Raw genomic sequence first — 14463 nt, 5'->3', positions numbered from 1 at the left:
ATCTGCATGTTAGCAAGGCATTTAACAGAGTTTATCATGACAGATTTGTGGGCAAGATGGAGAGATGAGGATTGGATAATAATACAGTTAAGTGAGTTCACAATTGATTGGATGACTAGATCCAAAGAATGATGATTAGTGGATGTATGTCATTGGTTGGGGGGAGGGGGGTGTCTTAATGGAATGCTCCAGGCATTTGGTCCTGGTTTTGTTTTATTCATCATTTTTTTTCATCAATGGCTTGGATGCCAAACTATCAAATTTGAGTATCACACACAGCTGAAAGCTATTGCTAAGATGTTCAATTTCAGAATTAGTATCCCAAAAGACTTTGACAGGTTAGCATATGGACTGAATTTAAAAAGCTGAAATTTAATAGAGATAAACATAAAGCTGTATATTTGATTTTAAAAATTTAATCATGGGGGCAGCTAGGTGGTGCAGTGGATAAAGCACCTGCCCTGGATTCAGGAGTACCTGAGTTCAAATCTGGCCCCAGACACTTGACACATGCTAGCTGTGTGACCCTGGGCAAGTCACTTAACCCCCCATTGCCCTGCAAAAAACAAACAAAAAAAAAACCAACAAAAAAATTCAATCATGTAAGTATAAAGTGGAGGAAATGCTAAATAATAGTGTGAAAAAGAACTTGGAGTTGTAGTCTGCACATTCAATGACAAAAGCATCAAATGGTAGGCACAAAAGCCAAATGGTTTCAAGCAGCATTAATAAAGGCATAATATCTAGAATGAGAGTCATAATGACAAAGTACAGTCTGTTGTAGTTAGACCACCTCTGGCATATTTAGTTCAGTTCTGGTGAAAAGACTGAGAACCAAGCCATGCAACAATCAGTTGAATGAACTGGAGAAGAGACAATATGAGAGACATGAAACATGATGGTGTCGATTATGCACCTGAAAGCTGTCATGTAGGTGAAAGAGGGTAAAGCGAGGAGTAGTAGCTGAATATTGTGGAGTTGGAGGTTTGGGCTGACTCTAAGGAAAGATGTCTCATATATCATCCAAAACAACAGAAGGCAATGTTATCTTTTCATTGAGAAACAATACAAAAGAGTTATATTGGTAAGAGTTCTGAATTAGAAGATTATGGATTCCAGTCCTAGTTCTGCCTCCAATAACTTTGTTACTCTGGGCAAGTCACTAACCTTTTATTTTCACTTTCTTCTGTAAAATGGGAATGATAATCCTTGTACTCCGTACTTGCTGAACTGTTAGGAGTTTCATGTGAAGTAATATGTGTGAAAATGTTTCAAAAAGCATAGTATACAAATTTAAGGTATCTCTATCCCTAAAGTCCTTTTTAGCAAAAGTTACATGTCACCAAATTAATTTTTCATCGATAAAAAGTGTTTTCTTAGGTTTTTTCATTTGCTTATTTGTTTAAACATTGTTATAAGATACTGTGTGTGTGTGTGTGTGTGTGTGTGTGAGAGAGAGAGAGAGAGAGAGAGAGAGAGACTATTAGAAGAGAACTTTTAGTAATGCAACTGGACACCTACTCTCCAACTCTTAAATTAAAATTGCTTGGGGCACTGAGAAGTTTAATGACTTCTGGCTCCCTCTGTCAGTATGTGTAAAGAGGTAGGGCTTGAGATCAGAGTTTCCTGATTTGGAGATTTGGCTTTCTCTTTGCTCTGCCACATTGCCTTTCATTGTTGCATTGGCGAATTTTAGTTGTGGTGTGTTTGAGAAAAAAGAGAGTTATAAAAGTATGATGATACTGGCAATAAGAGTACTAACAATTATATTACTCTAAGGTTTGCTAAATGCTTATTCTCTTCCTTATGTTATATGAGATATATCAACTTCATTTGGATTTCATTCAATAAAAAACATGTCTACTTTTTAAAGGTATGTTATAGTTGAATGTGAAGATCAAGATACCCAACAGAGAGACCCAAAGACACATGAAATGTACCTGAATGTAATGAGAAGATTCAGCCAGGCATTACTGAAGGTAACAGTTTTAATAAAGTTGAGCCTTTGCTTGAAAATAAGAAAATAAAGAAAAATTCTTTCCTGTGTGCCATCTCTGATTCCTATTTTTCTTGTTTTTACTAAGGTCATTTACAGACATCTAGGTGTGATTCTCCCAATTCATTCTTTACCATCAGTGTTAACTTCTTCAAACACTTTTCAAAAATACTTGATTACCTTTTGTAGTTGACATTGATTCTTAAATTCATGTCACTGGTTAGCCAGTAGAGGGCGTAAGAGTAACAGGAAAGAATTTTTTTCTGCTTAAATCTATAGCTTTGCTTGAAGATACATATGAAATTGTATAGCACTTCATATTTTAAATACATTTAATTTTAATTTAAATCTCAAGATAATTAAAACTATACCTTTCTGTTGTAGTATGACACTTCCTGGTGGTGAAGGACCTGGCTAATTTTCAAATTGTCCTCTTGATTAATTCACTTCTCACTCCTCTACCATTGTCACCTATTTAAATAAAAAGCTCAGCTTCAATATGTGCTCAACCAGCAGGCTTTTGTTCTTAGCCCAGGTGGAAATTATCTCTTCATCTTCCACACGCCCATCTCTTACTTTTAATTGTACAAAATGTACAAGCTGTTTCAGAAGTTTTAGACTTAGACTTTTAGAATCTCTTTTATAATAGTCATCTTTCCTACCATATTATTAGTTCCTTCAGGGCAGATAACTTTTTTTGTCTAAGTGGTTGTGTTTCTCAGAGTGCAACCAGTTCCTTGTGTATAGTTGAATGAATGCTAAATAAAATCTTGTTACATGAATGTTCGCTATAAGAAGTGTTATTGTTGACAGAAACTAATCTTCATTGAAAAATCAGGTAATTTTCAACTTTAGATTTGATGAAGGGACTTTAACTGGAGCCAGTGTTTCTCATTGTCTTTGAATCATGATAATTAATCTTTTTCAATTCACCTTTGTCTTGAAGTTTATGATTATTAGAAAATAAATAAAGATCACCCAAGCTTCTAAAGAAACTTGAATCACTATTTTATAGAGAAGTAATTTTCCTTTTCTTTTAATCTGCTCAGGGCGATAAGTCTGTTAGAGTTATGCGTTCTTTGCTGGCTGCACAACAGACCTTTGTCGATCGACTGGTTTGTCTAATGAAGGCGGTGCAACGTGAAAGTGGAAATCGTAAGAAAAAGGTATACCTTTTGTTTAGTTTTTCTTCTTCTAATTAAGGACCCATTATGGCAAAGAACTAAGTTTTATCTAGTATTTCCTCGGACTTATATATGTTGTGAAACTAAAATATCACACTTTAGAATGATAAAATCTTAACCATATGTGATCTTAGGATATCCAATGTTAAATCACCTCAATTTGTAGATGAAGAGATTAAGGCTTACATAGGTCAAGTGACTTACTGGAGTTCACACAAGTTAGTAACAAAATTGAGACTAAAAACTGAGTCTCCTTACTTTTGATCCAGTTTCACTGTATCATATTGTTTCTATTCAATGGGCATATGTTTCAATGGGAATTTTTTCTATTTCAAATTCAGCTCTTGAAATTACATTTTGCAAACATCTGACTTTAACTGTATACTTAGCGATGGGCTTTTTTTTTTCTATTTCAGCTCTGGAAATTACATTTTGCAAACATTATTTGACTTTAATTGCTTAGGAAATTTTTGATTCTATGTTACTGAGCTACTTTTTCTTAGTTTGATTTATGTGTAGTGATATTACTTTTTCTGTGTCTCTTTGAAAATAATTATTCTCAAACTTATTCATTATGTGACTCTCCATGTTACCTAGCAATCAAAAGAAATGAATGTTATTTCTGAGCTCTTGAGCAGTGCTACCAGCTATCATTGATTTAACTTTTCCATAAATAATAAGAGCTTGACCTTCCCCCTTATCTAAAAATGGAATTGGGAAGAGGACACTAAGTGGTATGGAGGCAAGTAGAGGATGAGTGATGAGGTAAAGGGGAGGGATGCCTAAGGGACCAGGGATAATAAGTCAGATGGTAACAGTTTAATTCCATAGAATGCACAGAAGCAGCTTGATGACATTCTCAGTCTTGTGGCATTTAAGAGTCCAAGACAAGACTTGAAATGAATCCCAAAAGGGAAGCTTTGGCAAGTTGCTTTACAGATCCTTTGAAATAGAAATTTAACTCTTTAACTTGGGCCAAAGTGTGACCCTGATTATACCTTTTTTGGGGGGGGGGGTGAGGCAATTGGGGTTAAGTGACTTACCCAGGGTCACACAGCTAGTAAGTGTTAAGTATCTGAGGCCATATTTGAACTCAGGTCCTCTTGACTCCAGGGCTGGTGCTCTATCCACTGCTTCACCTAACTGCCCCACCCTGATTATATCTTTAAGTTCAACAAGAGAAATTTCATTTCAGTCTTAAAGAAATTTTTGCAAATATCAAGGATTTTTTTCCTTCCTTTTAAAACATATTGAGATATAATCATTCAATACCTGGATCTTACAAAACATATTTCTCATCAGCTATGATCTTAAGACTTTAATCTCTTAAGAGAGTTAAGCCACATAAATAGGCCTGAAGTTAGTTAAGTCAGTATGTCCCCCATATGCCACACAGGTATGCATATATACATATTAATCCTGTCTATTTTTTGTTGTTTTGTATATTTTGTTAGTATATCCTGTTTAGTTGTATCAGTTGTGTTTGATTCTTTGTGACCTCATTTGGGGTTTTCTTGGCAAAGATACAGGAGTGGTTTGCCATTTCCTTCTCCAGCTCATTTTACAGATGAGTAAAATGAGGCAAACTAGGTTAAGTGACTTTGGCACAGGGTCATATGGCTAGAAAGTTTCTTAGGTCAGATTTGAATTCAAGTCTTTCTGGCTACAGGCCCAGTGCTCTATACAGTGCGCCACTTAGCAGTCCTGTCTTTGTATATTTTTGCACAAAGTTAAAATGTCACTTGGGCTAAAAGTGAAGAGTTAATAGCACTTATTTTAATATTTTTTGACATTTATTGTTTAAGCTATTTTAAAAATATTCTTCTAATAAGCTTTTATTGGTTTGTTCCCCTAGAATGAAAGGCTACAGGCATTGCTGGGAGACAATGAAAAGATGAATTTGTCAGATGTGGAACTCATCCCATTGCCTTTAGAACCACAGGTGAAAATTAAAGGAATAATCCCAGAGACAGCTACACTATTTAAGGTAATGATAGATGAATGGGCTTTAATTTGTATTATGTGAGACTAATTTGGTTCTACAAAGTTTTGGAAAAATTACTACATTATAGGGACTATAATTTAGTAATTTAATTATTATTAATAGCAATCAATAATTAAGTTAATTTGATAATATAATTTAATTTAACAGCAGTTAAAAATGAATAAGGGAAACTTTATTTATGCATTTTAGTCTTTATATCTTTGTCATGTCTCTACAGTAATATTTATAGTATGTGAAATGTCTTTTTGTGTCCTTGTTTTCATATTTAAAAACCTTAAATGCCCAGAGCTAATTAATAATCAAAGCCATACTTGCCCCTGTAACACAGGGCATTAAAAATTACTTTAAATTTGCAAAAAATTGTACATAATGAATTCAGTGCATATCTTTAAATGTGTGAATGTGAGTCCCAGTTGACCATTTTAATATCATGCTATCTCCAGACTTGTTCTATGAACTCTGTGCCATGCCTTATATTTCAGAGTAGTAGTTGCCTTTAGTCTCACATGTTCCCAACTCTTTGTCTGGTTGCAAGTTGATTTGGTACTGGAAAGCAGACTTTGTGAATGGATGTAGATTGTAGCTTGGTAGGCAACAAAGTGGTGAATGTCACCACACTATCATACGATGGCCCCCAGGATGTATGATGTAAAAGGGGGCAAAACAATAAGTTTGAATTCAGGATTTAGTGGATATGAGATTAGAAAGAGTATAGAAAAGGACATAGGTAAAGCACAAGGATTGACATGGAAACCAAGTCATTGAAACAACTTAAAAGTAATCTATAAAAGACAAACTTATTTTCTTTTGTTGAAGCAGATTCAAGCACAATTATTTCATAGAAGCACAGAATTTGAGAGTTAGAAGGGACCTCAGCAGCTACACAAAAGGAATCCCCATACACCACACCTAAGAAGTGTCCACCTGTGGGCAGATAGATGGAGCAGTGGATAGAGCACTGGCCCTGGAGTCAGGAGGACCTGAGTTCAAATCCGGCCTCAGACACTTGATACTTACTAGCTGTGTGACCCTGGGCAAGTCACTTAACCCCAATTGCCTCACCAGAAAAAAAAGAAGAAGAAGTGTCCACCTAACCTGTGTTTGGAGATGCCTGACAAGGTTCCTGCTGTCATCTTTAGGAAGTTGGCTTTGACATTAAACCTTCATTAACCTGGGCAACTGCCACTCAAGAACAATTTGTTTTTCCTGGTTCTGTCTTCTGCTTAAAGATTTCAATAAGATGGGGCAGCTAGGTGGCACAGTGGATAGAGCATTGGCCCTGGAGTCAGGAGTAATTGAGTTCAAATTCAGCATCAGACACTTGACACTTACTAGCTGTGTGACCCTGGGCAAGTCACTTAACTCTCACTGCCCTGGGGGTGGGGGTGGGGATATTTCAAGAAGAGGGTACCTTCCACTCTCAAAGAAGTCATTCCTTTCATTTTTTTATAGCTCTGATTGTTAGGAAATTTGCCTCTCTGCAACTTCTTCCTATTGTTTCTTCTTCTGCATTCTGGACCCCCAAAGAAAAATTCTAATCCATCCTCTACACAATAGCCTTTCATATATGTAAAGACAATGACCATGTCCTTCCTGAGTTGTCTTTTGCCAAGTTCAGCATGCCCAGTTTTTTGGTTTTTTTTGTTTGTTTTAACTTATAAGGTGAAAAAGATTAAGATAGCTCACTGAATAAAGTGCTGTGCCTGGAATCAGGAAGACCTAAGCTCAGGATCTAGTCTCAGACACTTACTAGGTTTGTGACCATGTCAAGTCACTTAGCCTCTGTCTTCCTCAGTTTCCTCAACTGTAAAAAGCACATAATGATAACACTACTTGGAAGTGTTGTGAATATCAAATGAAATAATATTTGTAAAGTGCTTAGCATAGTATTTGGAATTCAAGTAGATGCTATAGAAATACTGTAATATTAGTGATCATGATGATGACAGTGACAATAATGATGACAGTAACAAAGATAACAACTTACCCAGAGCCATAAAACTAGTAAGCATCTGAGTCAGAATTTGAACTCAGGTCTCCCCAGTTCTTGAGTCTATTTCTCTGTCCAATGTACCAATGCTTCTCTCCTATACTAGGTTCTGAGGCAGTACTTTTCTAAGTACTCAGTGGATTCAAAAACTTAAGACATTCCCAAACCTATACTTCTGGTTGGCAGAGAGAGCTTTATAAAGCTCTCTATAGAAAGATACAACTGTTATCAGAAGTACTGGATGAAGGTAGTGAGTTTCTCTCTTAGATAATCTCTCAATTTAAAGAACAGTAATTCTTCCCTAGGGTAGTTAGGAGGCAGGGAGACTCCTCTTTGTAAGTTCAAATCGAGTCTCAGACACTTACCAGCTTTGTGACTCTGGGGGAGTAACTTAACCATGTTTGCCTCAATTTCCTCACATATAAAATGAGCTGGAGAAGAAAATGGCACAACCAGTATCTTTGACAAGAAAATCCCAAAGAGTTGGAAATGACTGAAATAATTGAAAAACAAACAACACATTTTTCCTTAGTTCTCTAGAACTTCTTGGACACTACAGATAAGGATGACCCCTAATCTGAGGGGAATGGTTTAGTTAGGGTTGGGGTTCAGTGATAGGGAATGGAGGTCTAGCTAAGTAATCTATTACCCAGAAATTCCAAGATGAGTCCAAAACTCTGGGACAGGGCTTAATTGTAAAAGTAAAGCCCCCTTTTTTTTTTGATTTGCAATTTTATTTATAGAAAGCAAAAGTTTTATTGGTGGGATCTATTTAGAGCATTATTCATTCAAATGATATTTGCAGTTTTAAGCAACACCTTTGAAGACAGAGGACAACTTTAGTTTTGCAGCAAAGAAAGGAAACATAGTTAAAGGCAAATTGACTGAGTTGACAAGTTTGAAATATAAAAGAAGACTATTCTTTCTTTTTTTTTTTGGTGGGGCAGTGAGAGTTAAGTGACTTGCCCAGGGTCATACAGCTAGTAAGTGTCAAGTGTCTAAGGTTGGATTTGAACTCAGGTCCTCCTGAATCCAGGGCCAGTGCTTTATCCACTGCTCCACCTAGCTGCCCTCAACTATTTTATTCTTAATACAAAATGGCTGGAAGCATTTAGCTGAAGTACTAGAGTTTCTTAATGTCCAATTTATTAAAATATAAATGGTTCAATGACATTTTGTCAGAAATTTGTTTAGCAGAATCTTTAATATAGTAATCTTTAATATAGTAAATATGTTACTTTCATCCAGGTTTCTGACATGTGACATCATATTTCCACTTGGGTAAATGTATTTTATGATACCTGCAGTTCACCTTCTAGCTATACTTTATTATTGGGGATCCCCAAAGCCTAGAAGATTCTGAAGAGTTGATCATTTTCAGATCTCTATAGAAAAGTGGCTTCTTTGTTGCTAATTCAGCATATATTGTGCCTGTACTCCACATATCTACTAGATTGGAATATACAGCAGATTCTACCAACACTTCTGGAGACCTATAGCACTTTTATACCTTGTGTGTAAATTGCCATATAGGTATTTCAAAGGCGCCTGTAAGTCCAAAGTCAGCTAGTTAAACTACTCCTTTATCATCAGTGATCAGATTTTTAGGTGTTAAATTTCTGTGAAGAACTTTTCAGAGACAAAAGGCAGTGCCTTATAAGATTTGGTACAAAAAACTTGTAACAAGTGAAGAAACTGTATATTGGCTAAGCAATATAGAATCAAAGTATTTCTTGAAATCCATAGAAAGGAATTAAAAAACAAAGCATACTCTAGCATTTTGCATGACTATATATCGAAGACTGATTTTGTTAAGTTAACAAAGCTCTTTGAACAGAGAAATTACTCTAATTTCAGTACTTGGAACTCCCTCTGCCTTGCTCTCTAATTTAATTTTCTTTGTGGGTCTACCACTTTACCAGTAGTTTTGTGCCTTTGGTACCAACACCATAAGCACCTTTCCTAATTTTCTCTATTTTTGTGTAGAATGTTATTGCTTTTTAGTATGCTGAAGACTGAGGAGGTTATGGGTGCGTTGGCAAATGGGGTGACAATATCATCCACCTCAGCTTTTAAGATGCTGCCTCCTGAGTAAAAGATTTAGACAGGGGCAGCTAGGTGGCACAGTGGATAGAGCACCGGCCCTGGATTCAGGAGTACCGGAGTTCAAATCCGGCCTCAGACACCTGACACTTACTAGCTGTGTGAACCCTGGGCAAGTCACTTAACCCCCATTGCCCCGCAAAAAAAAAAAAAAAATTTAGACAGCTGTAGGATGAGGAAAACAAGCAGTTTAAATGCTTAAAGGAAATGCTATGGGAATCACTCATACACATATATATTCCAATGGAAAATCAAAAGTGGTTGAGAAAATTGGAGGTGAGGTAGCACAAAAGGTCATGTAAGATATGTTAAAATTCAGTCTTCTCATAGAGTAGAGTTTGTAGTTCCTATCTTATGTTACTTGAAACTCTTGAATTTTTATTATTTTTTTTCTCCCCCTAAGTTTGTTTCGAAGTGAGTTTTCTTGATCTTCATGTTTTTTGTTTTTCTGGTTTCTTTATTTCCTTTAATTGAATTCCAGGATCATTATAAATTTTCTAAGATTTACATCTGTCAGATAATTTCTCTTAATGATCAAATGAAACAGGGTTATAACAGGGTTATATTCCTAGAAATATTCCTCTGGTTTTCACCTTTAAAATAACAACATTTTAAACATTAAAAACATACTCTTAAGGAGTTCATGGTCTAATAGAGGAGAACTATGTGTGTGTGTGTATATGTGTGTGTGTGTGTGTATATATATATACACACGTATGTATACATATATATATACACACGTATGTATACATATATATACACACATATGTATACACACACTACACACATATCTTATATGTATGTATCAGGATATACAGGATAATTTTAGGGTAGTCTTAAAAGGAAGAAACTAAAATGAAAGAGGACTGGGAAAAAGATGGAAGTTAGATGAGACTTGAAGAAGCTTAGAAATCTAGAAAGTGGACAATATATCTAAATGAGCATATGTGTATTCATTCAGGGTGTGGGGAAAAATAAGGGAAAATGCACAGAGTCAAGACAGAATGTCATGTGCAAAGAAAAGTAAAAATACCAATATTACTGGATTGCATAATACATGGAGGGTACCAATATATAAGAAGGCTGAGAAGGTGGAAAGGGACCAGATTTTGAAGGCCTTTAAAGAGAGGGTTTTATATTTGATCCTGGAGATAATAAAAAGCCACAAGACTTTACTGAATAAGAGGTGATATGATCAGAGCTGCACTATGGAAAGATCTATTTTATAACTGAGTGGAGTTTGGGTTAGGTGGACGTTTGCTCGTGGGTACTGTCAATCAAGGCTACCAGCCAATTAGCTTAGAGATGTATGTGCCTTTGGATGGGATATTGCCAGTTTCACAGGAGGCTTGTGGGATGAAGGAGGTGTGGCTCATGCTCTTTCGTCAGGACTCTCCTGGAGAGTGGAGCTAAAATGCGCTCTCTTGGGACAGCTAGGTGACGTAGTGGATAGAGCACCAGCCCTGGAGTCAGGAGTACCTGAGTTCAAATCCGGCCTCAGACACCTAACACTTACTAGCTGTGTGACCCTGGGCAAGTCACTTAACCCCAATTGCCTCACTTGAAAAAAACAAAAACAAAAACAAAAATAAATAAATAAATAAAATGCACTCTCTCTTTGATAGAGAGATGAATCTAGGCCTCTTTCTCTTTCTCTTCACCAAAAATTCTTATTCTCCTTAATAAATGATTAAAAGTCTAGCTCTTGCTAAAGCTTATAATTTATTGGTGACCACTCATTAGATATTTTAGACAGACTAGCTAGAATTTTAGCCCCATACAATAGTCAGTATTTTTTTTGAGATCCCACATTATTTAAGCATAATTGAATTTTATTTACCCCTTTGCTGTTTGATTTTGAGAATTTTTTTTTATAACATCCTGGTATAGTAAATATTTGCTCTGATGCTTAAAATTTAGTTTGTAAAACTAAATTAGAACTCTGATTTGATTAAAGGAGAAAAAATTATTCTTTTAGGAAAAAAATTAAGGGATTTAAGAAGATTTTGTAGATTAATATAAAACAGAATGATTATGTGGTTAAAAAAAATAACAACCATAGAGAAAGGGCATATCAATCTTCGCTAGTTCATAGAAAAGCAAATTTTTTACTTGGAAGGGACCTTAAAATTCATCCAACCCTCTTCTCTCATTTCACAAATGAAGGGGCTATATGGCTACCATCATGTAGCTAGTCAGTTGCAGAGCCAGTACTTGAATCTGTTCTCCCTTTCCATTGCACCACACTGAGGAGTTTAAAACTCTCAAGATTCTGTTCCATACCCCTTCCTCATAAACTATTGAAACTTAGGCAACACTTACTTGGACCTTTGATAGATCCTTACCAACAGACTACAGTTGCTTTGCCAGGACATCTACCTGATGTTAACTGTCCACTTAAACCTATCCTAACCCTCAACTTACCTGTCAAGACTTCCTCCTTTCTGGACCTTTCCACATTGACTTACTGTTTCAATGATTCCATACTTTTTGGGTTCCCACTTTGTTCCCAGTTCTTTGCTATAAGAGAAAGTGCTCCTGTAGATAAAATATTTTTTTACACATGGGTCCTTACACTTTATTTTTTGTCATTTTGTGGTATGTGGCTAGTAGTGGTATAGCTGGGTCAAATGGCACTGTATGACTCCTTCAAAGAAAACTAAGGAAGTAAGCAATTTACTTCAGTTAATTATAAGGTATGACAATTTTGTCATTATTATATATGCTTTTGGAACTTTATCGATTTGTTCTTGGTAGGACCATCCATTCTAAAATATATGAACACTATAAATTTTCATGAATAAATGTGGCCATCTGCATTTAATGGGTTGGTGGAGGAGCAAATTGAGATCCAAAAGGAGTGTTTAGACCAATAGGAGAACTGAGAGATCCATGTTCTGGAAGAGAGGTCAACAGCATTCAGTGCCTCAGAGAGGTTAAGACAATAATGATTGAAAAAAGACTATTAAATTTGACAGTAAAGACATAATTAAAAGCTTTGCAAAGAACAACTTTAGTCTCAGGGTTCTCATAATTTCTTTTATTTGTCACATATTATGGCACAGTAATCAATATATTTATAATCAAGTTTATTTATATACCACAAATTTTTGAGCCTAATCAGTGTGCTTCCATCCCCTTCCCTCACTCCTCTTCCCCTCACTTTCCCTCTCTCATTCCCTCTCTTTCTCCCTCCTCCTTCCCTTTTTCTGTTCCCTCCCTCCCCAGATATGAGGGTATAAACCCTTAAAGTATAGACTCCCCCTGTCTTTAAAAAGGGGGACCCTTTATCATTCCCTTAGTATTAAATCAATCTTGTTAGGTATTGTTTTAAAATTATGGATGCTCTCTTTCTAGCCACTTGCAATATTTTATCCATTTCTTTCATCTATATGACTTGTAACTCTTCTCAAAGAAGAGATTATATCAATCTAGTATTATATGCTCCTTAAAAAAGCCATGTTGGTTCCTAATTGACCACCTAATGATGTGGTCTGGTATCTTCCTGAAATTTAAGAATAATCTGATCCAGATGTATTTATAGTTAGCATCCTTTAAAACAAAAACAAAAAGGAAACAGTTTTCCTTTGTGAATTGTCATGAACTTCTTTAAGGTCCACTCTTATATCTCAAAAACTGCTCAGCAATGCAATTTGCCAGTGTTTAAGTGCCATTTATGAATCCCCAGGTTTTCTCAGTATTCCATTGTCCCACTGTTTCTTTGTTTTTATTAGTCATTGCTTTAGAGCCAAATTGAAAACAAAACAAAAACCCTTCTTTTTTTCAGAGTGCTCTTATGCCTGCCCAGTTGTTCTTTAAAACAGAAGATGGAGGTAAATATCCTGTTATATTTAAGCATGGAGATGATCTACGGCAAGACCAACTTATTCTCCAAATCATTTCACTCATGGATAAGGTAACTGTAACCAATTTGGGGGGACCGAGTTTCATCTTTAAAGCAAAAACCCAAACCTAAGATTTAGAACACAAGTTGATGCTGCAAATAAAATAATTTGTCATATCAAGATGAGATATTAGCTGAGCCACCTTCACTTAGATGCTAACTAGGAATATTTCTGTTATTTGTGTTCACATCAGAATGGTTCCTGTGGTCAATATTAAATAGAATTGCAGATATTCACTATGAGGAATTGTTATAATATCTTCTGAATTTTTCCTGTTCATAGTTCCTTTTGTTATCTGGATTTCCCAGAGCCCATTTTCAGATTTATCTTTTTTGCTTTTTTTCATGGCTGATGCCTAGGTTTTCCCTTCCCTCTTTCCTCTGCTTCAGTCACGTTAAATCTCTACCATTCATTCCTAACATTGCCATGTTTCCTAAGAAGAATACTTACCTTTGTGAGAAAATAATGGGGTTCTATGAGATCCAGAGAATTTCAAAGGAAATGTAGGTTGAACTTCCTGACTACCTAAGGGAAGTTAGCTCATGGACCACCCTCCTCAAGCCCACTAAACCAATAGATTTAAATAGTGCTAGCCAATTAGCTTTGAGTAGTGTGGAAGGGCTGCTTCTCTTCCAGACCTGCAGGAGCCTTCCCCTCTGGAATTCTTTTTTTAGCCCTCCCTGGGACACTGAAGGAGCAGCCATGGGTCTTGGCTTTTTTTTTTTTTTTTTTGGTGAGACAGTTGGGGTTAAGTGACTTGCCCAGGATCACACAGCTAGTAAGTGTCAAGTGTCTGAGGCTGGATTTGAACTCAGGTCCTCCTGAATCCAGGACTCTATCCACTGCACCACCTAGATGCCCCAGGTCTTGGCTTTTAAAGATCAAGGAGTCAGGATGCAGATTATTCTCTCTCCCCTCTATCCTAGATAGGCCTTCTGATCTTTCAGAACCATGTGTGCTTTATTTACTAATATTTAATATGCTTTAATAAATGCTTAATGCCCCCAAACTCGTGCAGTAGCAATATATTAGAACCTCAGTTAATTTTCCCAAAAACTTGGGACAGAAATAGGGCAACCACATATAATTTTTTTTTTTTTTTAGTGAGGCAATTGGGGTTAAGTGACTTGCCCAGGGTCACACAGCTAGTGTCAAGTGTCTGAGGCCAGATTTGAACTCAGGTCTTCCTGAATCCAGGGCAGGTGCTTTATCCACTGCACCACCTAGCTGCCCAACCACATATAATTTTAAACACCACACCTTGCTCTTCTCTCTCTTTT

At 36.2% G+C, this 14463-nt stretch overlaps 1 protein-coding gene and 1 pseudogene across 1 annotated transcript in view; one reads left to right on the top strand and one right to left on the bottom strand.

Annotated features, from left to right (window-relative positions):
* PIK3C3 (phosphatidylinositol 3-kinase catalytic subunit type 3) overlaps window positions 1–14463 on the top strand; it is a 182497-nt gene that overhangs the window by 74810 nt on the left and 93224 nt on the right. Inside the window, exons 14-17 of the mRNA XM_043978483.1 lie at window positions 1874–1979; window positions 3046–3162; window positions 5036–5167; window positions 13066–13194. Of these exons, the coding sequence (XP_043834418.1) occupies window positions 1874–1979; window positions 3046–3162; window positions 5036–5167; window positions 13066–13194 (484 nt within the window). The remainder of the gene's footprint in view (window positions 1–1873; window positions 1980–3045; window positions 3163–5035; window positions 5168–13065; window positions 13195–14463) is intronic.
* LOC122737045 lies at window positions 8299–11559 on the bottom strand (annotated as a pseudogene).

Source organism: Dromiciops gliroides, chromosome 1, assembly GCF_019393635.1.
Source record: "Dromiciops gliroides isolate mDroGli1 chromosome 1, mDroGli1.pri, whole genome shotgun sequence".
Lineage (NCBI taxonomy): Eukaryota > Metazoa > Chordata > Mammalia > Microbiotheria > Microbiotheriidae > Dromiciops > Dromiciops gliroides.
This window is presented reverse-complemented; position numbering and strand designations above follow the sequence as displayed.